Source organism: Dermacentor silvarum, chromosome 4 (assembly GCF_013339745.2).
Source record: "Dermacentor silvarum isolate Dsil-2018 chromosome 4, BIME_Dsil_1.4, whole genome shotgun sequence".
Classification (NCBI taxonomy): Eukaryota; Metazoa; Arthropoda; class Arachnida; order Ixodida; family Ixodidae; genus Dermacentor; species Dermacentor silvarum.
The window spans coordinates 64707845-64734568 of record NC_051157.2 but is presented as its reverse complement, the minus strand read 5'-3'; the positions used below and the strand labels follow the sequence as shown (position 1 = coordinate 64734568).

The window sequence follows — 26724 nt, the reverse complement described above, 5'->3', positions numbered from 1 at the left end:
TTTCTCTTTCTCGCAACAGGAAATAAATGCAACTTAATTGTGCTAAATTTCTTAGAGCATATCTTTCTGAATTTCTAAAGGCGTAAAAGGCTTATATAAACACTTTCACTAATCGTCTCATTAAATAACATTAGACTAGGCAAAATATTGTGCACATTTTGGATACACGGTCTTCGAAGGGGGTCTTCGAAGGGGTCACTTCTACAGTCCAATTGGCGTACTACTTTTTTCACAATTATATATACGGTAAGACATCACTACAGCAAAGTTAAAAGGGGTTGTTAAGTCCAATATTTCAGAATACTGATTGCCCGTCCTTATGATCTACATTGACAGTCTGGAAAGGCGACTGCGCTGTCAATAATAATTGGGCAAGCTAGCGGTCCTGCGCCTCTCCGCAGGACCGCTAAAGATTTGCACGCTGTGCATTTTTTGCACGTTTTGCTCTGCACGCTGCTGCTGGCAAATGGTACGCACTTGGCGCTACGCCTTTGACACGGCGGTGCTATGCATGTAACTTCGCTGGTGTGAAGAGTCTGTTTTGAAAAGGCCATGCCGATTTTTACACCAGAGCTGTTCTTAGTCGAACATTCGCCGTCTGTCCGGTGGCACGCAGGTCACGTGACCAGGAGAGGATGAGAGTCCGCGCGGGGAGAAGGCAGGTTACGTGACCAGCAGAAGAGGAGAGGCGCGCTGGGGTAGGAGGCGACCTATGAGACGCCGCGCTGGGCGCGAGGAGGACAGGCGATGGGTATAAAAGAAAGTGCTTCTGTGCGGCGCGCCCTTCCGAATAACGAACGCGCATCGCAGCTGGGCTGCGCTGCGACTATGGGAAGACCACGAGTAGTGCGTACCCCTGAAAGAGAGGCTCAGCGAGAGTCAGCGTCAGCGAGAGTTGGCTCGCGAATGGGCTCGTCGCTTGCTCTCATTACTGGCGCGCAAAAAATTGGCGGCGCAACTTGTACGCGAAAAAAAAAATCACAGCAAAACACAGAGAGAAACCTCACGCGAAAACACACTCACGCACACACACATTGAGATAACCGCAAATGTGTAGCAGCACCAACAAGGCAACGCGCAGAGCTGCTGCCGACGCCGTCAGCGTTTCCACGCGTTCGCGCCGAACTCGCGCGGTGTCCGTGGTTGCAGCCGATGGCTGTGGCGGCAGCTCGGCAGGTTTCGACCAGAGAACTGGACACTCGTCGAGTATCGTAAAAATTACTGCCTCTTCTCGCCTCGCAACGTTTCAATACAAGTTCCTGTCGTTGCATCGCGTGCATTGAATCACGTGCAACACCTGCACATGTAACACTCGTAACACTCGGTGCAACAAAAGACAGCTTTGCTGTTCGACCATCTTCACGGAGTGGAAAGGACGGTGATTTTTTTTTCAGGTGTTTTTCGCGGTGTGCATTAGTGTAATACTTTACAGACACTATATTTGCTTTCTTGGATTAACAATACAAGATAAAAGTTTCTAAACCACTTTAGTGCGCCTTGATCTTTCATTGAGCGTGGGCACTGGACATGCAGGCACGTTCCGGTGGGCAGCAAAGCTCTAGCAATGTTCCATGCGTGCATGGATGTGACGGCGTACAGCTCACACAGCAAGGAGGTCATTCGTCGGTTCCTGGCTGACGAGGGCGTCTCTTGGCCGCAGAGCGCGAATTCAGGAGTCGTCTCATCGCCTCTAAGGATCTTAATCCGCTTCGCCCTTAAGTACACGGAGCTTTCAAGCGAAGCTTTCTTTACTTCTTCCTTCAACTTTTCCGTTGTCGCTACTGCCGCCTCCGCCGTTGCTGCTGATGTTGCTGTTGTTGCTGCTGCCGCCGCCGCCGCTGCCACCGTTGCTGCTGCGGCGGCGGCGGCGGCAGCGGTGGCTATTGTGGTTGTTATTGTCTGGCATACCTCATCGGGGGTGGTTTAGAGCGGCATATGCACGGCCGGAGTACGGTAGAAAGAAAAGGCTATGATAAACTCGTTTCAACCTTTCCATCGTGCAGCCACAATGCTCTCTGTAGCTCCGTGGGCGTCGCCACAATACCCGCTCGACTATTGCAATTATCAGTGAGCGGTTCTAATCATGACTGAAACCGAAAAATAACAGTTCAGTTATTTTTACATTTATCAAAATTTCTGAAGATTGGATCATGTCGCGGTAACCAGAACAATACTCCACTCAAACCGAAATAAATCGATGCCAGGGGAACTCTGAACCGCTAACCAGAACAATGTTAACCCGATCTTCAAAAAGGCGAATCAAGATAAATCAATTGTCTAGTGTTGCGCACTAACCGCAACCGAAAACAAGTCGTTCTGCCGGGTTGAGTCCCTGGTTGAAATTACTACTGCGTTTTTAAATGATAAATCTAAGCGCAGAGCAAAATATTAGGAAGCAGTCGATACATCCTTACATTTAGACGGCTTGTTCATGTCTCTTGATGTCCGCACAGCATACCTCTCGTTGACGGCAGCCAAGGACCTCTCAAAAAGCTTAAGCTCATCGTCTGACTTCAATTAGCCATGGGAGTAGCCGTCTTCATAATGATGTAACCCTTGGAGGTACTTTTCTATCACCTTCTGTCGGTCAGGAGGCTCGCTCATCGTTGCATTCCGCGCTTTCACAAGCGAAACAAAACAACGCATGCCGCGAATATGATGCGCGCGCCAACTTCTCGCTCACGTGGAATGAGCTGATCCGAACTGAGGCGCCGCACACCGACCGCGCCCCGCCAAACAGAGGGGAAAAAAATAAAATGGTGATACGTCATCGGAGGCGAGGCCCCGCCCCTGCACGGATTTGTTGTGAAAACAGTCGCACCCATGGGCGCAACACGGGAGAGAAAAAAAAACAACGTAAGAAAGCAACGAAACGCTACTACAATTCACGGCCGCAGTTTCGGACGAATTGGAAAAAATTTAATTCGTGGCATGGGGTCACGGTACTGTACGTTTCGCCTATTTTGAAAAATAAATACCGTGTATACTTAATTTGGCTGCACGTTAAAAATTCCCAGGTGGCCAAAATTAATATGGGGCCCTCCACTACGGTGTCCATCATAGCCTCGGCGCTGGTTTGGAGCATTAACTGAATCAATGAATTACTCAATCAATCTGTTCACGATAGATATGTGTTGTGCTTGAAGTGCGCCGTGAGACATTAAAGGAAGCTCCACATAAACCTCCCGAAGTGGCAGGTGCATGTGGCCTGCACCTGTTCCTCGCGGCGACACCTTGAACGACATGGGAAGGAAAAAATATAATTGTGTTGCTGAGGATGATACGTCTTCATTGAGCAGTCAGCAAACACGCATCTCACATTACACAATAAAGAACGATGCAAGAGTGGTGATAGTGGTGTGCTTAAGACTCAAAAACGACATAAAACGAGGGAAAGTTGTACCAATGTCAGTGTGAGGGACTCCACAATATTTATGGAGCAGGTGGCTGCAGTAAACTGCACGTGCTCGCCTTTTTTTGGTAGTGAGTTGCGAACACTTGCTCACGCGCCCACAGCACTCCTGCCTAGGTTACAATGGGGCCGAAGAAACTCTCTTTATAAATGTGTTGTGGTCTAATTGATGCCTAGGTCTAAACGTGTCGCGTGCTCGAAGGAAGTAGCATCTTTTTGCCAGCACTTTAATCGTGTATCGTCCGGTGCATGCAAGCAGGTGGCAGCTGCCCCTGTGGTTCAACGTACTCGTGTTGACCAAGTTCTCCGGAGGCCAGCGAGCAGTGGTGCTCGAGGACAACCCGAAGATGCGTGACTGGGCGGCCATCCACAAGGGGCTAGATGCGACGAACTCCACTTTCGAGTACTGCAGTGGTCATTACGAGGCTCTGTCACCAAGAGACGACACGAAACGACTGCAGCAGGATTCCCTCTCGGAATGCGATGAGGTAAATGGGTCAGCGAGCTCGAGTGATGGGCATTTGCGATGGGCATTATTGCGGACAAGTGTGTTTCACTTCACCGAATGAAGAGAATCTCTATCTCCTGTTATAAAACGTTCCTCTCCCCTCAATTCTTCACGTCAATTCGATGATGATATAATGATAATAATTATTATTATAATTGCCCTCCCGAGAAAGTATATTGCAGCAAAACCCTCGACAAAAGAGGTCGCTGCGCTTCACTGACACGTCACGGCAATTCTTGAGCCGCAGAGCACAGTCAACATGCCGCACAGTACTGCAGACTGCAAAAGAAAAATTGAACAACATGGCCTACAACTAAATGAACGTATGTTCGGAGCGACCCCCGCTCCCCCTTATCAATCGTCGCAGGTACGTGACAGAGATTTCTAAACGGTTGCAGCTGACCAATCTCCAAAATATATCTACACGCACATTATCTTCTCTATGTGATCTTTTTTCAGCATCTAGAAATTATATGGCTCTATATTATTAACAATATCGCTCGGCGCTCGACGCAGCTACATCTATGTATCCGAAATTTCCAGAATGTTGTGGGGTCTCACACATGCACTTGGGACAAAGGAACGACAACACAGTAGTGTAAACAATCAAAAGGGAATTTATTGCACCTTTCATACACTAATACACACTAGCCGAATTACTACCAGTAGAACATTCACATGGGCGCGCCACAAATCAAGGAAGTCTGACTCACCACGACCCGATAGCGAGCGAATATGTTCTCCCCATGCTGTGACACCATCGCGTAGTCGTTCACGTGTACGGTCGCGCGAACGGTGGCGCGTTCGAACGATCCGTGTTCGACCATACCGGTGTCCTGCTCTTAGCCTCGCGAGTCGGTCCCGCGAAGCGGGCCGGCGCACGCGCGAAGCGTTCGTGCGTGTTGGTCGCCGATCCCAAGCCAAAGAGGAAGCGCCTTCTTCCTTTTGCGCCCAAGTCACCCCGCCATTCGGTGGCGTTAGCATCGCGACACTCGCGCCATCTCTCGCAATGCGCCGCAACCACCACGACCGCCACCGGCGCTTAGCCACGTGGAGAAGCCGGATTACAGGAGACGCGAGCTATGCGGGGAAAACAAAATCAGGGGACGCGTCAGAGACGCGCATCCCCACAATGTTGACCATTTGAAAGTCTTATTTAATCGGACTGCGCGTGTGACGTAAATGATGAAGTACATTCTCTAAGATTGCGAGCACCACCGATTACGCTGGATACACGCATGCTAATATTTTTCAATTCTCGCTGTGCGTTTCTTCAACTCAGTATCAGCGTGCGTCCTGCGATAGTTATCTCTCTGCATGGATATATGAAGGTATTCGTTGTGTTCTTGATCGCAAAAATACCAGTTTACGTGTTTCAATATCATTGCAGTTACATTTTTTCTCGATATGATTGCAAGATGAACCGCATCGAGAAGGACGTGTACCGCGAGCTCCTCGTAAACCGTGAAGGCAAGCCCAAGACCAGTGCCATGTTCCCTCTGGATACCATCAAGGAGCGCACGGCCGGTGCCTTCTCGCCGAGCGAGTGGCTTGAGAGGCTCAATAACCACGCATCGGTCACTGGCCAGCCCAGGTTCACAGCATGGGACCGCATAGTCCTCAGGGACACGGGGCTACTTGCAGGTATCGGCCGGCTCTGGGCGATCCACAGCCAAGCGAAAGTGCGGAAGGCGCTGTCCTGGCTTCTGGCGCAGATATTGGGGCCCATCGTGGACGCTGGGTTGCTTAGGTACAGGTGCGTTATTTGCGTGCTTGTTGTGACTCTCATTTTGCGGGGCTCTTATCTTTCTTGTGTCTACAAATATTACGGGAAATACAAGGACCAATGCACAAGACAACAAAACACGAGAAAGGAGTGGGCCGGGGGGGGGGGGGGGGGGTTAGAGAGTGTCCTCCCCCCCCCCCCCCCCCCTAGACGGCCCTCGTCCATAGTCAATATGAAAATGACCCTTCACAAAGGGATTGGATGACCCTTACGTTAAAAAAATAGTGAGACCGAGATTTTACTATCAAACACACGATAATGGCGTTCGTATCGGTGGTTGAGCAATTATAGTTGTGAACAAACACTGAATGATGAAGCTTGTACGCTGAAAACGGAAATACTCAAATAAAGAGATCTACTTTACAATATTTTAGCATACTCTTCTCCGGACCTGAGCGCGCCTGCTAGTGCGCGTCCGGGCACGGTGCATACTTTGTGCATGCGCATCTGCGCGGATAGGTACAGCGCCATAACCGTCAAGCCGCCGTGTTTGGGGCCAACTGGCCCACACAAAAACTGTTATCATTGCTTTATAGGAGAGCATCTGTAGTAATTTGTGGCTAACTTATGTCAGACAAACATGCGACGATGGGTCGTTAGTGATTAACACGCAGTGCTAACGATAGGTACAAAGCGAGAAAGAATTGGTGCGTGGCATATCGCTGATGTCCACATTTGTAGAAAATAGTCAAAGCTAAGCATTTCTAATAAATACATTGATGTTACTTTACCGGCGACAAGTTATCTTTTAGTCCACTTTCATTTCCCTTTATATAATTATTTTCTACATTCCAATTTTAACCACACTTAATTTCTCCGATGCTTTCTTTGGCTTCATTGTCTGTTGGCTTTATGTGGTTATCACTTTTGGGTAGGTCATACGAACTTTCGTTAAGGAAAGGAATCCCGCGAAAATCCAATTCTCTTTCGCCAACAATCTTGAGAAACACATGGCGCTAGATGTCACACTGAATTGCTCGCTTTCTCGCTCGTACATTCTAGGTACGGCAGTCTGGCCGCAGCCAACGTCAGGCGCGCCTATTTCTGCGCTGCCGAGGTTGAAGATATCTACCGGTTTCTGGTGATTGCCCTCGCGATAGCCGTCAACTTTCCGGCAAGTCTGCGCCTAAACATCAACTCGCAGCTCAGCATGGTCCAGCAGACGGCCTCAGCCCTGGTCGGAGCTCTCCCGTGGCTCGACAACGCCACCAAGGTCAACGCTCGGAACAAGCTTTCGCGCGCCAGGACTCTGCTGTGGCCCGCCAATGACCTCCTCACGGACGAGGCGCTCTCCATCATGTACTCCGGCTTTCGCGATGACATGCACGCCACGGGTGAGACGTTCGCACACCTCTGGATTCACTCCAGACAAGCGCTTTACGACATGGAGACGGACCAGGTCTACCAAGACACTGCAGCTGACATGGCGCCCAACATGCGCCTGCCTTTGGCCAAATACGACTACGTGCGCAACATGGTCCGCATTTCGGTACAGGCACTGTCCGAACCAATGTTCTACGCGCAGGGCACGGACGCTATGTTCCACGGCGGCCTGGGCTTTGTCTACGCCCGCGAACTCGTCAAAAGCTTGGACGGTGAGGGCATGTCGTATGACGCGGACGGCAATGTAGGCCATGACTGGGCGTCAGATGTCTGGAGAATGACCATGGGTGAACGAATGCTCTGTCTGGCGGCTCACGGCAGTGGCACTAAAAGGGAAACCACCGCAGACGACGGTAAGTACATTGACATGCGCTTAACGCCTATGAACGTTTGAAAAATTATTTCGCGCTTAGAATCGGCGTTGTTTTTGCTTTAGGTTTCACAGCAAGATCAGCAAGATTACATCGTATTGTCCGAATCATTCGTCGTTATGCTTGACACTTGCCGCCCTTGTCAAGAGGAATGTAAATTTGCATTCGTCCACGCCTCTCTCTTTGTCCACATAGAACCGGAAGTGACGGGGTAACGTCATGGTCACCCTATTTTGTACATCTCTTGGTGCTATAGGGGCGCCGGCGAAGGCAACGTTCCATTTTCTTTCTTTTCTTGACAAGTAGGGCAAGTAACATTACCAAGTGCTGTATTGAATGATTCGCACCACAAAGTTCAATGCATTCTTCCCTCGTAACAGCTAGCACTTTGAGGCGCTGCGTTAGACTATAGACTGCCTTCGGTATCGGGTCATATTTCCTGTCAAATACTTCCAAAGTGAATGAAGCCCGCCTATGATGCTATTGATGGTTGATGTTTGACATTGTTGACACGACGTGATGAAGGCTTATTGCACTACGAACTACCGCTGCAGTTCTTAGCAGCTGAATTTTGCATTCTCGCTGTACAAGTGTGATTCGCTCCCTCGCGACCCCTACCCTTACAGCTTGTTCGCATTATGTCCGTTATTATTGTTTTCCTTCAACTCCTCCTCCTTCCTCCTCCTCATGGGTGTCCTCGTGTTTACCTCCGGATTTCCCGTCGCCTTGCCCTCCGCCAGCTCGCACAATTATCCGGCTTCGTTTGTGCTACAAATGTGAAAGCACAACGTTGAGCAAAACGAGGACAAGGTGAAAGCAATTAAGAGCCAACGTTTCGACAAGTAGACTTGTCTTTTTCAAGGCGACATATGCTCTCCTCGGTACAGTATATATAGGTGCGGTTCTTTAATTGGAGAGAGGGTAAGGTGGGTGGGCGAGGAAACTATCGAGCATGTGTTAGCGCCTAGGGCGTAGAATTAAAAGATAAAGATGTGCTACTCAACGTCGGTGGAGGAGTGTGAGGTAGCGACGTGTGTCAGCCGGTTGACATGTCACTGTATGTTCCACTTTTCGTGGAAGGGCCCTGGACGATGGGTTAGGGGGAGGATTATCTGCTTGGCTGGAAGTCAGTGAACTATCGTCTCTCTGAAGGAGAGAATAAAAGTAGCTGCAGAAAATGGTGCTCGTGGAAAAAAAAGGGGGAATAAATATATAAATAACCGAATAACCGAATGAAATGTTTGAATGAAATAAAATGGAGGTGGGGAGGTTGGAACATTATTGACAGCCCAATTAAAAATAACTAAGTGCTGTTGCCCATAGTTTAAAATTTAGCATACCGAATAGATTATAAAGCTCCTTTTAAAGGATTTATGCCTATTGGTTGCAATATCTTGAATTTATGAATGAAGTATGATACTCTGCATTTTCTCTCGCACGCAGAACGGAAGTTTCACTGTAGGATGTAGAGTTTAAGTTCATCAAAAATATGACCTGGCTGGCTGAAATGCTCGGCGACGGCATTGGGAAGCTTTTCAGCTGTGTCCGCGCTATATCCATTTAACCTTACGTTCAGTGTCCCGTTTCACCGATATATTGTTTCTTACAAATTCTTACAATTTGGATGCTTGAATATTCCTTCTGTAAGAAACAATGTATCGTGAGAACGGGACGATAAGTGGAACCTACAGTGACATGTCAACCGACTGACACGCGTCGCTACCTCACAATTCCTCCACCGACGTTGAGTAGCACATGTTTCTTTTCAATTCTACACCCTCGCCGCTAGCACACCCTCGATCGTTTCCTCGCCCACTCGCCTTACTCTCTCTCCACTTAAGAACACCCGCACCATATATACTGTACCGAGGAGAGCATATGTCGCTTTGAAAAAGAGAAGTCAACTTGTCAATACTGTTGGCTCCTGCTTCCACCGTGATCTCGTATTGCTCATCTTGAATTTTCATCGCCCGCCTTCTCCGTGTTTCCCTGAAACGTAAAAGCAGTACGTTTAGATCACGCACGTACAGAGGTCAACACACCTGTCTAGAACACACTCCCGATGGCCAGAGCAGCTATCAAAGCTTAAGCCGACCACCAGGCCGAGAATCAATGGAAATTGTAAATGTAGTCACGCAACCTCACATACAGCCAATTTTTTGCCACTTGTCATCTTCAGATATCACCAGCGCAGTCCTGAGAACGTGGTTTGGGCTTTCTAAAGAAGTGTCTTGACCTCTGTGCAAGCCAAGCTGTTGGCGATATGATTACGGCGTCCCGAGCAGGTATTTCCGTTACCACGAGAAGCCTCTTTTTTTTTTTTTTTTTGTCTTGTCCTTCCACCTTTCTTTAGTTGTCTCGGCCCCGCTTCGCTATTCGGCTTTCTAGTTTGCGGAATTGCATCTGCTATAGGTCGGGCGGCAAAATGCGCATCATACTCCTCGCAGACTATCGCCTCTTTCCCGACACTCCGGCGTTGGAGGTGGCGTACACGGCGCTGGAGCAGTCGCTCGCTTCGGAACCGCGGTCCACGAGGGTCCTCGAGGCTTACACCGAACAGCAGCTCTTCTTCATCACCCTGTGCTACCTCATGTGCGGCGGCGCTAACCCGGGCCCCACGGACTGCAACAGGGCCCTGCGCCACTTCCCGCCTTTCGCGCAACACTTCAACTGCGCGCCGGGCAGCAAGATGAGGGCCTCCAAGCAGTGCTCTCTCCTCTACACAAAGCACGCCGGCGACGAACACACAGAGAAATGAACTGTACTAGCAGTTCTTCGTGTGATGTCGGTTGTGTGCGATTCGCGAAATAGTACGTTGGACAATGGATGTGTTCCGAACATTCCGAATATATTACCACCCGCTAAGCTAACATTAAGCAAAGAAACGACGCTCGTTTTAATTTTCCATTGAGTAGCACTTCTTCGTGTCAGTTCGAGACAGCTATGAAAAGTGTGCAACTTGCATTTGACTCGTGCTGATAATTTGTTACAAATACTCTTAATGCGCTGTTAACCAGCCCGAGCGATCGCATAAATCTTGGTGAGCCTCGGGAATGGTAAACAGTCTTTTTTTATTTATTTGTTGCGTTGCGAAACCTCGCAGTAAAACATCCGACTTCGATGTTGCGTTATGCGTTGAGCATTTTCACGTATGAGCCTCTATGCGACACTTCTGTTAGGATTGCCTAAGTCGCCTAGACTGAACGTGCAGTGCTGTGCATTCTACCAACTTTATGCATTCAGTTCATTGTTGATAACGCACATCGTGACCAGTCAACGGCATCCTTGCATGTTGTTATATCGACAGTTGTAATGTGACGCCAAGCCGATGAACGTTGCGGATTTCATTTGGTGTATGAACGCGCATAGATACAGTGTCCGCGGTGGCCCTTCATTATTAGCGCCTTTGGGATGTTTCCTGTTTCTTTTTCTCGAAGAAAAATTTAAAGTGCAGCTGCGCAAGCGGTTACCGCGGGTTTCGATTCCTAAACGTTTAAGCTGAGGCGCGGCGCACCGCAATAATAGGGTGCACAGTCACAAGTTCGAGGCCAGGAGCCTTTTCCTGGTGACATACATTGGCACGAATTCTGCCCTCTTGCATTTGCTAGGAAGCGTACTTTGAAGCGTAACCTTTGTTTAATAGCTGTCGTTCCGTGTTGAAGCAACGTTGTTCCTGCCAACAGTAAATCTTTATTCGCATAAGCGCTGCTGCTGAAACTTGCTCTGGTTTTTGTCATCCCATAGTAAAAGCAGGGGCCGGAAACTGCCTATACCTCCCTTGGGACGCTGGGTCCCATGCCGACTTTAGCCAATACGCGGCGGCTGCGCCGCCTCCACCCCTGACGGTTGCCGGATAACCTACTGGAAATAATTCACAAACAAAACAATGCCTTCATGACGGGAGCTATAAGGTCAGAAAGTAGAGGCAGAGGGCGCGCAGCGGGTAGATGGAGGGTTGCCGCGGAACCTCCTTTCCCACTTCGCATGCAAGCGGGCTGTGTTCGTGCTCTCTTGCAGGTCCGCTGGACGCGCGGCGAAGGGGTTTCTTTCTGCCACGTTCACCTTGCAAGCTGCTGTGCATTTTTTTGACCACTGGAACATTGCTCGTACGCACCAGTGCCAAGCAGGTATAATGAAGAATACTTATATAGGGAACCATTGTCAATTACCAATATTCGTGGTTAATATATTACATTTCGTCATTTCGTTAAAGTAGTCGCTTTGAAATTCCTAAGTTCCGGTTGCGTTTAGGGCTACACTTCCACTAGTTCACGGATATAGTGGGGGGGGGGGGGGGGGGGGGGGGGGAGGAGGGGGGGAGCTTAAAGAAGATAACTTCCTGGCTCCATCAATCTTTAATTTGGTTCGCGTCTTGTGAAGTAGATCAACGAACGCTAGCCGATTTCTTGGTCAGCCAAAACTCAACATAAGTAAAAGTTCAACGTTTTTGATTTTATTCACACATTCAGTACTGGAAAAAGACTGACCTCCACGCAATGCGAAATAGTCAGTCTGCAGAAGCAATTTTCATTCACAACTCAAATTTGTACATAATGAGCGGACATAGATTCTAGTAGATCTAAACCAATGCGAAAATTATTAACCATCACGGGCTGGTCCCACGGAACTTGACTATCACGTATGTTATGACGGCGCACACATTTTATGGATTACAGAAAGAAGGTAGAGTGCAATACATGTATTTCATCGACAGTATGAGAAGACCCACAAAATTTTAAAATCGCTACATGCATCTGTATGTATAGTAAAGAGTGAACAAAATGTATAGCCCAACAAATACGCACTCAAGCCCTTCATTAGAAGTATTTCACTGCAGCAGATGGGCTGCTGTCATGACGAATGGGTCGAGCGACACTGCTCCTATGTCAGTCTACTCAGGCTTGTACAGAACTGGTTTAGTCATGCAAAATGAATAGCTGCTCAGAAAATAAAGTGAAATACTTGTGCTTACCTGCTGTCATTAGGAAACCTGAAAAACTTGGCAGAACTGTAATTCCCGGTGTTCGAACACCACAGAGCCGCGCAATACATGTGATGCCCCGATTTGGCCATCATCGTCTAATGCTTGGTTGACCTGCTTTCCTTCGTCTTCTGTTCGTTTCACGCCTGATCAAGCCTCTCTGTCTTATCTTTCCCATCTTCATACTTGGGACGACAACCGAAGCAGACGACCAAGCCCGATCCGATTTGTGATATCGCTGAGCGAGTGGCAAGGGAGAGTGGAGGACGCTCGACCAGCGCCTCCCCTATTTTTTCAATGCCAGCCAGATGCTGCCGATCCAACTGTTCACCACCCTCTGTGATCGCCCTTTCCTACTCTCCCCCGTCGGCTACCGTTAGCGTCTGCATTAAGGTCTTAGAGGGGGGGGGGGGGGGGGGTACCCAAAGTCTTCTATAGGGACTTTAAGCGTACCCTCTGGTTGGCGCCTCACCACGGAAGTCGCAGAAAGTAATCCTGACAGACGCGGGAAGCATCTACCGCATCCCCTCCGGAACGGCAGCGGACGCGCGCTCAGTGGCTCAGACGCACGCGTGATGCAAGCAGTTGCACCGAGGGTGCCTCGATGCGCTGGCATCGAGGCACCCTAGTAGTACCTAAAGGAGAGAGAAGCGGCATTGTTCAAAGGATGGCGGTACTTTTCCTATTGACCCTTTTCGCGGAGCAACTGGTTTTAGAGAAACGAGGTGGCGCTCGCGGCGGCGCGCATTACCTCTCCTCAGCGACCACGCACTAATACGAAACCATTACCGCTTCTACCTTGCTTCTGTGGGATCAGCTGTCGGAAATGCAACAGAGTTTTCGCTAAAACACTGTGCTCCAATCATGCTAGATTGAATCATGTGGATTGAAGACGTGTGCAATAGTTGGCTGCAAAAATAGTGACTGGCATGTTAAGGAATAGAATGAATCTGCGTGGCCAAGTTCGCGGACCGCTGCTGCAACTGTCCGAACGTGTTACCGGCACTTATTTATTTATTTATTTATTTATTTATTTATTTATTTATTTATTTATTTATTTATTTATTTATTTATTTATTTATTTATTATACCCTCAAAGTACAGTTGTACATTGCAGAGGGGAGGGGCAAGATAAATGCAGAGGCAAATCACACAATCGTTGATTATAGAAAAAAAAATACAAGTACAATTAAGCAAGAACTTTCCAAGAAAACGTCAAGGTAAATGCGTTGATATTAATAAATAATAAAAAAGAACAAGAAAAAATAAGGAAGGAAGACAAAAAAGAAGAATAAAAAAGAATTGTCCTGGAAATGTTGGATAATTACTTGATGCAATACATGGGAAAAACATGGCAGAACGTCGCAAAACATGGTATATAAAATGATAAGAATGGTAAATAGAAACTTGGTAAGCGTATCAAAAATACATGGCGTAACAAAAAGAAAAGAAACGAAAAAAAAGCATAATGTAAAAATACAAGCCATAACTTAAAATTATGGCATAAGAACAGATATTATGCAGAACAAGCAATCGCAACATTAATTTATAAAATGAAACTTTGAAGTGTGGTTTTAAAGTTATTGGTGTCAATTATGCTTGTAAGTTATGCGGGTAAGTTATTCCAATCTTTGCTCGTTTGGGGAAGAAATGAATATGAAAAGCGGACGATGTTGCTGCGCGGAATGTTTACCTTTTGGCGGTGGTCAATGCGAGATGAAATGTATGGTGGCGGTTGAACAAAGATAGAACGTAAATATGCGTTGTGGTAGTAGATTTTATGGAAAAGACATAGGCGAGATAGGTTTCTGCGGGTTGATAACAGCGGGAGGTGTAGGAGAGCTTTCATGTTAGTGGCACTCGCAGTTCTTTGGTAGTTGGTGAGAATGAAACGGGCTGGGCGATTCTGTATTGCCTCTAGAGAATGTATGAGGGTGTCATGACCAGGGTCCCATACTGATGATGCGTACTCAAGCTGTGGACGAATTTAGTTATGTACAATAAGAGTTTTAGCGATGATGGTGCTAGGGAAAATTTCCGACGAAAGTATCCCAGTGTACGAGGGGCCTTAGAGGTTATGTGGTCAATATGAGTTTTCCAGGATAGATTGCTGGCAATGTGAACCCCCAAGTATCGGTATACGTTACACCTTCTAGTGGGATATGTTATTTAGCGTGTAGGTGGGGCAGATCACGTTAGTACGAGAAATCCTCATAGTCTTACACTTTAAGGTTTAGTCCATGCGCCACGTACGACACCACTCATTTATGCTATTGAGATCCTCCTGAATTGCTAGAATATCTGAGGGATTAGTTATTTTACGATACAAGACGCAATCATCCTCAAATAGGCAAATGTTCGAGGAAACGTGAGTGGGCAAGTGATTAAGGTAAATTAGGAATAATAAAGGACCGAGCACGGACCCTTGCGGGACACCGGAGTCAATTGGAGCTAAAGGCGAGTTAGCGTCATTGGGGGTTACAAATTGAACACGTGATGTCAGAAACGCGCGAATCCAATTAATTACGGCAGGGTCTATGTTTAGAACGTTTAATTTATGAAGAAGCAATGCATGGTTCACTTTGTCAAATGCCACTTTGTCGTGATGTACGTACGGCTTTCCTCGAGGATACAGAAATTTGCTCATCCGCCAGCCTTGTATCGCTAACCTTCAAAGAAAGGGCTCCATCCCCAGAACGTCGGCAAGAGTTAGTACCACTCGTTAAACAATGACAAAGGGAGTAGCGCCGCTTCCTGTCATAGTAAGTTTCGCGCACGTTATCTATACACATCTGTCCCAAATGGCAGGAAAACTTACGCCCACTCTATCGCCGACGTATCAAGAATAAGTGAATGGGCGCACACTTGAATATATGCGCACTGTATACGCACAATAAATGAGGGACTACACCGATGGCGCACGAATGATCGAAGCTGAATGTTTCGTGACGGTCCACAAGAGTAAGCGAGTTACTAGCTGTAATATATATTTGCTACAAGGTATTGCAATGTACAAAACAGCTACGTTTCAAGCCTTGTGCGCAGCAAGAACAAATCTATCGGAACTGAGCACACCCGCGAGCGATTAGGCAGAAAATAATCAGATAGTGGCCGCACCGAGGAACTTCACTGAGTCATAAACCGGCAAGCCACTGCTTCAAAATGTTTGCCGAATAAAGAACAAAAAGCAAAACACACTAATCCTGACTGAATTCATAATCAGAAAGCTTGGATAGCTTGGAATACATATTTAGCCCCGCTTTTAGAACAAGCTCCATATATGCTGCTTGCGCCGTTTGGACATAGCTTAATCAGCTCCGAAAGCGCTTTTGCATGTTCTCTGGAGCTGTGATCAAAGCTTCGTGTCGTCCACCTAGTCACCGTCTATGATATCTCTGAAAAAAGAGGTTTTCTAAGCCGCGCTGGCGTCATACACTTCCATTGTAAACAAGGAGGCAACGGAGGCAGTTGAGGCAAGTGTCACGGAAATGTTGGTCGGGACATCTAGGAATGAACAAAAGAAAAGAGAGGCTTTTGTTAGAATATTAACGGCCTAGGTGTTTTAAGGACGTTGAGAACAATGCAAGATGGTGTGATGCGTGTCATCGAGCTGGGAAGCCGGGAAATAAACGCAAAGTGCCTTTAAAGCTGGTTGCCCTGATCACGGAACTGTTCCGACGGTTGGTGGGGCCTTTGCCGCAGAGCAGAGCAGCGTGCAAATTACTTTTGGCCATGCTTTGTCCAACGGCAAAGTATCCCGAGGTGATTCCTTTCAAGGAGCTTAGCTTGGCCGAGGTAGCCGATGCTCTGTTGTCAACTTTTGCGCGGAGTGGCTTTCCGGCTGAAATCCAGGCTGACCAGAGGGCGGTCTTTACAAGTGCCTCAACAACAACGTTCTTGGAAAGTTGTGGGGCGCGTCTGACACACAGCTCCGTCTATCATCCGCAGTCAAACAGTGTTAAGAAATTGCACTCGGTACTTAAGAGAGTGTTGCGCGCATTGTCCCATGGGCATAAAAAGAGGACTGGGAGGGTTGTTTGCCTTCAACACTGTTTGCATTGAGGAGGATTCCACACAAAACAACGATGTTTACCTCGGCAGAGTTGGTGTACGGCCGAACCCCCCGTTTCCCTCTCAGAATGCTGCGAAAAAAATGTGTAAAGGAACGGGAGAAAGCCAGACGGTAGTGAGCTACGTTTTTGAGATGCTCGACAGCTTGAGTCTCGCGTGAGCCAGTGGGGGAAAAACCTAAAGGATGCCCAGGAAAGCGCGAAGGCGTACTACGACAGAAACGCACGTTTTCGAACTTTCAGAGTAGGTGACAAAGTCATGATCCTACGGCCCTCACGGATAAACAAACTACAGGTACAGTGGGAGGGACCTGTCGAGGTTAACAAGATCTCGGAGACTAATTAAATCCTAAAAAACCCAGGAAAGAAAATTCACAGGGTCTCCTAACCCGTGTGCTGGCGTTGTAGTGCACGTTAAAGAATCCGATGTAGTCAAAATTGATCCGGAGCCCTCCACTACGACGCGCCTCATAGTCAGAACTGGTTTTGGCACGCAAAACCCCAGAAAGAAGAAGAATGTTATCCCTAACAGAACTCAAAGGTGAACGCCCAGGTGCCGATGTCATAAAGATGGACACATGACGTACACACCCCCCTTAATTCGCTTAGTCTACTTCACTTAGCCAACCCTCTTAATTCGTTTACTCATCCTCTTAATTCATTTGCTCATCCTCCTAATTCCCTTCGTGATCCCTCTTAATTCCAAAGTTCGGGGGTTCGAGTGCCTTAAATAACTCTATCTTAATTTCGCCTTCATCAGCACCAGTTCACCTTCATCAACGCCAAAGTCGTGAGTTCGACTCCAACTTATGGTCGTGGGTTCGATTCCCACCAAATGTCTAGGGCTCGTAGCCTTTTTGTACCTTTTGTGTCACCGACGCGGTTTCGCTCAAAGTCAACGGACTGATGAGACATATAAGGCTTTCGCTTTAATAAAGTGAGCATTTACCACTGCAATTTAATAAAGCCTTCGAGGCCGTCAAACTCACGAGCCGGTCAACCTCTTTATAGGAGACAGCCAGGTAAAAGAGGTCCAGAAAATGCTAGTCCTCGGACTGTGGCTGCAATTCAACAAACAAGTGCACCACACCATTAAAACTCTTAGAACTACGGTGAAACAGATCTCCCGCATGATTCGTAAAGTAACCTATCACCGAAAAGGTTTCAAGGAAACTGAGACGACCCGGCTCGTTCAGGCTTTTGTGCTAAGTCGTTTCACAAATAGTCTCCCTTTCCAGGACCCCACGAAAACTGAAGTGCCTCTCGATGCGTTCATCAGAACATCGTGCATAGCGCCTTTCGGCCTACCACAGAGACCCTCCACTGAACGCCTGGTTGCCCTCAGAATTCATAACAACTACAAGGAGCAATGCGCAGCGGTGCTCATGTCTCAACGGGAGAAGCTTAGCTTAACCTCCTGTGGCAGAACATTACTCTGCCGCGTTGGTTACCCCGCTCGTCCACAGTATGCGGGAGTAGAACTGGAATCTCTGCCTAAAGTCTTTCGTGAAAAGATTATAGTAGCCCCAATCCCCAAAAGCATGAGTCCCAAATACCACCGGGGTTGTACGTAGAAGTGCACTAGCACGCAAGTTAATGCAGCAATTCAGTAGAAATCCGGATACGGTCTACACAGATTTTGCTCGATGCAGTACTTATAGGTAAGCTCTCGCCGTAGTAGGAGCGGCCGCAGATCAAGCGCTTGTGACTTGCGCCACGGCTCGAGTCGCATCTACGAATACCGCAGAAGCTTCAGACATCGCGCTAGCTATTAAAACTAAGGACGCTCTGGGAAAATTGTCGATAATTCTTACAGACTCCCAAGTGGCCTGTAGATTATTCCTCACCGGGAGGCTACCACACAGCACTACTCACCTAATAGGATCCAATCTAACGCAGAACCACCTGATCATCTGGTACCCGAGTCACACAGGACTCGATGGAAATGAGAGAGCGGACAGCGCAGCTCGTGCTTTTGTCAACCGAGCGGCCGACCACTCTTCAGAAAACCCCTTCTTACCGCGAGACATCCTTGAGTACCAATGACGCGAGCGACGAAAGTACAGTCCACCACACTCTCATCTATCCGGATGGGACTCTTACGACTGGCGCCGAATACAGACGCACACATATCCAAATCTTTACTTGAAACATGCCATTCACCCCACACCATACAGCGCTCATTGTCCGTGGTGCGTATTCCGGCCAACTCTAGCCCACATTACGTGGGATTGCCAGAACAGGCCACCCAAAATTAATACACCGCAAATAGCCAGCAAACTTCCGGAAAGGAGCAGTGGGAGACTTGGCTCGCCAGCGAGGATCGGGAGATGCAACTAGCGCTTCTCGACCAGGCACGGCGGACCGCTTAAGCTAGTGGAGCCCTGGACTAGGGGCTCCACCCACCCCCTCCCAACACCTGTTGTTTTTAATAACCGTTTTGATAATAATAATGAAGTCTTATGTCAGAAGGTAGGCGATTCTGAACGCAGTACTCAACGCCTCAGAGGTAATAGCGGTCGAAATGCCAGTTTTGGACACGGATACAGGCACGGAGTGCACCGTAGATGACATATTGAATCCATCTGTAAACCGGTTAGCTCTCAACACAAAGCATGTAAGAGGCCTTCGGGAGCTATTTGATGAGTTTCGCCAGTGCTTCGGTAGCCAGCCAGGAAGGAAAAGCCTCATCACTCATGACATTGAGCTCACATCAGACGAGCCAGTTAGGTGAAAACCGTGCCGCGTCTCACCTCGCCAGCTAGATATAATAGAGGCGGAAATCAAACTAATGCTCTAACTCGGGGTAATTGAGCCTACGGACAGTGATTACACTTCCCCCGTGATTCTCGTAGAAGCGAGTGGGAAAGAACCTCGTCCATGCGTGGACTATATGAAATTGAATGTGGTCACGAAGGACTAAGTTTACACTATACCAAAAATTCAGGAGCGGGTAGAAAGTGTGAGTGGCACAAAGTACATTTACACACTTGACTTAGAGGGAATTGGCATCTACCCACGTCAGAAAGCACCAGCCGCTATGAGGCCTTTAATTCCCCGACAGGTACCTTTCGGCCCTTCATGCTAAGTTTCGGTCTGAAAAACGCACCGTTTGGCTTTTCGAAGCTAAAGATTATTGTTCTCCAAGACATGCAATGCTTAGTGATCACGTATCTGGATGATGTTTGTGGTGATCGTCTTGAACAGGCTAGGATGAGCATATAGTGCACATAAGAACTGTACTAACGCGTTTGCGAGACGCGGGACTCACGGTAAACTGCCGAAAAGTTCAATTTAGGGTGTTCGCAGGTTACCTATCTTCGGCACGTCGTAGGTCAGGGAACGCGGCCGCCCTCCGAACTAAAGTTAGAATTTATCGCTAACTTTCCTCAACCGCGAACAAAGACGAGGGGTCAGAGTGTTTCTGGGGATTGTGGTGTATATTGTGGCGGTATATCCCCAATTGCTCTCAGATATCAAGCCCACTGACAGACGCGCTCCGAAGGGGAGAGCCCCAACAGGTTCGTTGGGATAAGGCGCCTGCATGGCGCCAAAACCCCAGAAAAGCTAGGGCGTAGCTATTCTTTGCAGCTCATTTTGTACTCGTTAAATGTAATTTTGCTGCATTTTAAAAGAGCTCCACCCGTTAAAAGCTTCACAATCTTATTTTCTAGTCATTCTCAGTGGGAGGTATTTCGGTGGGAAATAGGTGAAATAATTAAAAGAAAGACGGAAAGCTCTTGACGCCAGGACCACGCAACTTCAGGGTGGTGGTGTTGTGTCCTGCAAACACGTGGCTCATATCCCGCTATGGGGGATTGGCCAAGAAGTGCTATGGTATGGTAAAACTTTATTAAGGTCCTTCGGAACGCGCGTCAGCACGTAGCGGGCCGCTCCCACGTCGGTACAGAAAGGCCGATCCTCTCTGCTGCGTCGCGGGCCTGATGGATAGCCCATAGCTGTGCTTCAAGATCGGGGCTGCTTATGGCAGCCTCCCATTTAGACAACGTGACGCCGTCACCATCGCGTAACGCGGGGCACCACCAGAACATGTGTTCCAAGTCAGCTACATCTGAGCACAGCTCGCAAACATTGGTCGATTGTGTCTCTGGATAGATTCTGTGTAACAGTGCAGGGTTAGCGTATGCCCCGATCTAGAGTAACCTGAGTGTTAACGCCTGTGGTCTGCCTAGTTTCCTATGTGTCGGAGGATATCGTCTCCGTCCCAAATAGAAATGTTTGGTAAGTTCGTTATATGAGGAGGGAGGGTCCCGATTGTACATAACCTCAGTGCCGCGCCACCCGGTAGCTACGCGGTCAACGACTCCTCGCGCAGCTCTGTGAGCCGACTCGTTGAGGTTGGGTGGAGCGCCCTCGATCTGCCCCATGTGTGCGGGAACCAGATGATCGTGTGCGACTTGATGTCCTTGTCCCCCAGAATGCGCAGGACCTGCTCCGAAACGGTGCCCTTGGCGAAAGCTCGGACAGACATCCGTGAGTCGCTGTAGATCGTGGTCCTTCTGTCGTCCGCAGCAGGGTCCTGGCTATGGCCACCTGCTCCGCCACCCCGGCCGACTTCGTTCGAACCGTCGCAGAGTTCGTGATTTTCCCATCGTGATCGATGCCCATCGCTACGATCGCCGTCCCGTTGGGGTACCGGGCAGTAGCAACAAAACAGCAATCCCGAGCCTGTTCCCGAGACTTGTCCAGGAGAGCCATGGCCCTAGCCCGTCTCCGACCCACGTTGTGTTCGGGATGAACGTTGCGTGGAATTGGAGCGATGACAATGCGTTCCCCCTGTTCCCGAGGGAGACCGCAGAAGTGGGACTCGATTTCCGCCGGAGGTACCCCCAGCTCCCGCAGGATGCTCCTACCCGCTTGGGTGGCGGACAGCCTGGCGTACTGCGCCCTCTCCTGCGCTTCCACAATCTCTAACAGCGTGTTGTGCATGCCGAGACGCATCAGCCTCTCCGAGCTTGTGTACATGGGGAGGCCGAGGGCCCTCTTGATAGTTTTCCTGATCAACGTGTTGAGCTTGTCCCTATCCGACCTTTGCCAATTGTGCATGGCCGCTACGTAGGTAGAATGACACATCCCAAAGGCGTGCACCAGTCTCACAAGATTGTGCTCTCCAAGACCCTGCTGGCGGTTGTCAACTCTCCGTGTGAGTCTGATGGCATTGTCCATTTTCTTGGCCAAGAAATGACCCGCCGTGGTTGTTCAGTGGCTATGGTGTTGGGCTGCTGACCACGAGGTCGCGGGATCGAATCCCGGCCACGGCGGCCGCATTTCGATGGGGGCGAAATGCGAAAACACCCGTGTACTTAGATTTAGGTGCACGTTAAAGAACCCCAGGTGGTCCAAATTTCCGGAGTCCTCCACTACGGCGTGCCTCATAATCAGAACTGGTTTTGGCACGTAAAACCCCATGATTTCTTTGGCCAAGATTCCTTTGGCTGGATTATTCGTAGTTATAATCAGAAATTCAGGACTCTTATAGAGTAAATGTTCTTGAAATTATGCGTTAAAATGAGAGCAAGAATACTGGCAACAATATATTATTATTGAAAATACAGAAACTGACATACAATTTTACAGCGCACTCGTTTTGACTCATTGGTGATTTCATGGACGGCGGAGCAAACATCCCTGCGGCTAAACCTCAAAGTCGAGGCCAATGTTTTTAGAATCTAAAAACGCTGGTAGAGGCTGTCATTGGTGCACAATTTAAGAAAAAGTAAAAGAAAGACGAATTCGCGTTGTTGAAAATAACAATTCAGATTTTCAGCGTCTCATTGCTGTTCCTCTCCGATACATAGTGCATGTTCTGAAAGTGCTGGCAAGCAGCTCAGTAAAGGGTTTTTTTTTTTACAGCACTGAGTGCATTTCATGAAGAAAAAAAAAGAAGAAAACGCAAAAACACGTGCTGGCCCCATTACTGCGTGCAGGCGCGTGGTGCATAGAAGAAGACGAAGAAGTGAAGAGACGCAGTCGGGTTACTTTTTTTTTCCTCCGTGTCTTCGGTTATGTTTCCTCACGCCGACGACAGAGACGCGAATCCAATATCCGCGTCCTCGCTTCCTCGAGAGCCGAGCAAGGGTGCGGCGAGCCCGTTGTCTACGTCATCTCAGGAAAACAAGAAGCGGCAGTGGTCAAAGTTGGGCACAGCGTCCAGCTTGAAGAAATCTCAGCGCCAAAGCACGCGATCTTCCCGGGGGCTATCCAAGAAAGTGCCGGACACTCAGGACAGCGCGCAGAGTGGCACCACGCAACGACAACCCCAGGTGAGCATCGTAAACAGAGGCGTGAGATGGATATGGTCTCACGGGTGGGTTCGCCAAAGGAACGCTGCCTGTCGTGCTCTCGCGTTTCACTATATACCCCATGAAGTCTGCGCCTAGTGGATAAAACGTGGCGCTAAAACAAGGTGGTGCTAAACTCTCTGCAAAACGGTGGCGTGAGGAAGCGAGGCAGCACCGAGCAAATTGACCTTCGGGCTGCTCCTCGCTTCAACTCGGACTAAGCAGCGAGTACAAAGCGCGCACGAAGCCATCAGCCCTTGACGCACCTAGATTGTGTCCCCCATCGCAGATAGCTTTCAAGATAGATGCCGCGCGGCCGCGCTCAACTGCGCCATATGCAGCCGCCGCCAGAGCAGAATGCCCCCCTCCCCAATGCCGTGCGTGCGATGGAAGACGGCGCGCTTCCTCTCCGCCTTCGTGCCCTGCGCGCGCGAGATCGAGCCACCATCCTCGGCTCGCCCTCGCACGCTTTCACTCGCACATACAGCATACGATGCATGGCCACGATGTTAGCGCACTTGGACTTCATACGTACCATCACGGCGACGCCGACGACGGAAATGCGACTGGAGTGTCCATATAATTGGTATCGCAATAAATAAGCTGGTGTGTCTAAGCTTAGCCGTATTGCTATTCATTGTACTTTCTCGCCCCAGTTGGAGCAAGAAGCCGGGCTTAACGAATTGGGAAGTACGTGGATATCGCTTGCCGCGTGATACAGGTGGTTGAAGCGGCTCAAAACACTGTAGCAGGTTCTTCAGGAATGCCGTAGTTGCGGTCAAAGTAGGCATTTGGGTCACTCTTGGCCCTCACTGATGCGCACTGGTGATGGTATGAGAGTATGTACACCAACACACTACCCTTCAGCTGCAGGCAATTCCTGCTTCATAGCTGCTGCGTTTATTTTTGATTTCTAAAGCTTAAGTTGGGGCTTCAGATAAAACTTGTCATTCGTGTCCTTGTGGTGCTTTACATATGAGATAAAGTAAATAGACCACTCTTTCGCAATTTGCATGCATTTTGCGCACATAGCACTCGAATGCATGATGATACTCTGCGAGAAAATGCTCCATACAAAGACAGCCCGGCCGAGAATTAGTAGCTCCTGCAGGGATGCATTGTGAACTGGCAGGTGATGTACGAAGATGAGAATGATTGTATAGACCAATCACTTGCTTCGGCCTAATTTTCACTGCAGCTATCGTTCAGGTCTTAAGTAACAAGTTTGGAACATTCATTTATTTGTCACACGTAGGCTGTGCTGTCGGCGAGAGCCAAGGAGCCCCGGGCTAAGGAAAGGGACGCAGAATCAACGGCGTCCGATGATATAAGTGGTGCCAAATCTTCCCACGAACCCATCGTCGCAAAGAGTCGCCGTTCCGGTATCTCTGACGCTACGAGGCCAGGCTCGCCTTCAAAAGTTCACCTGCGTTCATCGATTTCATCGCTGCGCCCACTACCAGGTACGAAACGAGCCACCAGCATTGAGAGTTGCGCGCATTTATCCCACGTGCTCCATTTCGCGCATCTGTTAGCATATTATAGCTGATATTGTGGTTCCAGCTACAGATGTCAAGCTACCATAATCTTTGGAAATCGTAGACAATTTTTTTTAGTTTAGTGTATTTAATAAATAAAAACAGGACGTTTTCCTGCGGTAAGAAGTGGTGGGATGAAATCGAACTGCATCGTCGCCTTGGGATTCTTTTATCTATCAGCGCCTGCCAGACTTTACACTGTGAATTTCGGACCCTTGACGATTCACAGCCGGACTCACCTGTTCCGACCCCTCACTGACCTTCCTTTTATTGCGATAGCCATTAAATGGACACTCCAAGCTCATTTTTGCCGTCGGCGTCATTCGTCGCCGTGAGGTTCCGTGTAAAGTCCACGGGCGATAAAATAGTCGCCGCGCGTTGTATGCTGTATGTGCGCGTGAAAGCACGCGAGGGACGCGCGCTTTCACGGGGAGCGAACGCACGGCGTAGAGCAAACTTGACGTCTTCCGTTGCGCGAAAGGCCGTGGGGCGATGGGAGGGAGGGAGGGGGGAAACGCTGTGCTTCGGCACCAAATGCGTTATCAAGGGGAACTGGAATCTTGCAGGCAAAAAAAGGAAAGCGGAAAAGCAGCGCGGGAGGGAGGGGGTGCGGCTTTGGCTCTGCGAGCAACTGGGTACTTGTACTTTGCGCGGAAGCGGGCGGTCGCACGCGCCGTATCTTGAAAGTGATCTGCAGCACGGCCCCAACCTTTGTATGCGCTGTGCTTTCGCAGCTCAGTTACCGTTGAAACCATAGACCGCACGCATCTTCGCTCGCTGCTGCTGGCGCGCTTGCTCATGCTCAGTGTTTTGACAGCGGTTGTGGGTGGTCATCGAGTGCGATCTATTCATGTTTGCTTGTGCGCGCTGACACCATGCTTGTCAATTCAGTTAGTAAGCGAATGTGCCATGATTTATGGAGCCGATAAAACTACTATCCTTACTCCGTATAGCTCTCTACTAATTTGCTATCGCAATTGATGTTTCGCCTTTCGGGCAAAACTGCGACTTTTCTATGCAGTCTTTCACTTTGCACTTTTTGAAAAGACTCTTCGCGTTTAATTTTAAAGTGGCTCGAAAGCACTACATCCCATGGTCAGCAGGCTCTTCCTTTTTTTTTATAACTGTGAAAGTGAAAATGCTGACGTGAAGAGCAAAACGTACACTTTTTTAACATCAGCTAACATTCCTGCTAGGATATATGAATGCGAGGTAGCAGAGATTTTGTGCCTAAGATCGTACTACCTCATAGCACTTGGTCGACGCTCCAGTTGTTCGTTGTGCAGAGGGTGTCGGCTTGTATTGGCTGACATTTTGTCCCTAATGTAGCATACTCGAATCTAGCTGTAAAAGCGCTCACAATATATACTTTATATAGACGCCTTTACGCTTCTCAAGACAATGTCATACAACGCAATATGACCACACCCAAACGTTTCGAAACAAACCACTTTAATGCCAGTGTATCATATATCATAAGCCTTCGGCAGAATTTGATAACTAAAATACTCATTTAAGCAAGGGAAACATACAGCATATTCCATGACAGTGTTTTTGATGCGATGGAGCTATTTCCCCACCCAAGCTGTACGTACTTTATAAAATCAATAATAACAAATTATTGTATTAAATAGGCATTCACTCAAAGAAACATAATTTGTTGAACAAATGTATTTTGCATTGGCCGGCAATGAAGTGAACCAGTTCTAATTTCCCTCCATATGGAATAGCGTTTGGGCTTGAAGGTGACAGCCTTCACGCTCCCGCTGTTTCACAGTTTACACAGCCTAACATGGCACAGCTTGTTGACTTCATCAGTAATTGAGCATTCTGTGAGCTTGTTATGTTAGTCGCGACACGAAGTAAGGGAACCGTTTCGTAGGCATTACTTAGCCTCCCTGGTGGTACATATTGGTAAACCTGTATCGTTTTCAAGAATAATGGCTGACGACACCTTTGCGTTATTGAGCGCTTTACCTGGATGCCCTTGCTTCCATTACGTAAAAAACCGTCTGTGGCACTAGATGAGCTTCAGTAATAGCTACAAATCACGACCGCAGGAGCTGCTTTACGTTGCCATCGTGCGCGTTGTAGACCATTTATTTGTGTCGAGAAGCCCCGTTTGCAGGCTGAGTTAAAGCTGCCTTTCATCATTTCATTTCGAGGTGACCGATGCTAGTGCTTGACTTTCTTTAGCAACCAGGACGTCACGTTGCCTTTACCTTTGTAGGTGCTATTCGTACGTCCTCATACAAGATCAAACTACGTTGAAGCCCTGATAGTGTCCCTTAGAAAAGTGCAAACTGTGGGTCAATGCGTCGGCCTCATGAAAAGTGCGTCTAATAGTGTCGCCAGCGACTTATTCAAGCTGTG

At 48.5% G+C, this 26724-nt stretch overlaps 1 protein-coding gene across 1 annotated transcript; it reads left to right on the top strand.

Annotated features, from left to right (window-relative positions):
• Positions 1 to 2931: 2931 nt before the first annotated feature.
• On the top strand, positions 2932 to 10824 carry LOC125944968 (neprilysin-1-like). Its single transcript, XM_049666448.1, has 5 exons — positions 2932 to 2942; positions 3672 to 3900; positions 5339 to 5676; positions 6709 to 7442; positions 9908 to 10824. The coding sequence occupies exons 1-5, from the start codon at positions 2932 to 2934 to the stop codon at positions 10216 to 10218; spliced, it is 1623 nt and encodes a 540-aa protein (XP_049522405.1). The 3' UTR covers positions 10219 to 10824.
• Positions 10825 to 26724: the final 15900 nt, after the last annotated feature.

What these genes read in the sequence shown, in the direction of transcription:
- LOC125944968 (XM_049666448.1), top strand. An exon ending in CCCTCTCGGAATGCGATGAG is followed by an intron (nt 3,901 to 5,338) that starts GTAAATGGGTCA and finishes TATGATTGCAAG; the next exon opens with ATGAACCGCATCGAGAAGGA. An exon ending in GCTGGGTTGCTTAGGTACAG is followed by an intron (nt 5,677 to 6,708) that starts GTGCGTTATTTG and finishes CGTACATTCTAG; the next exon opens with GTACGGCAGTCTGGCCGCAG.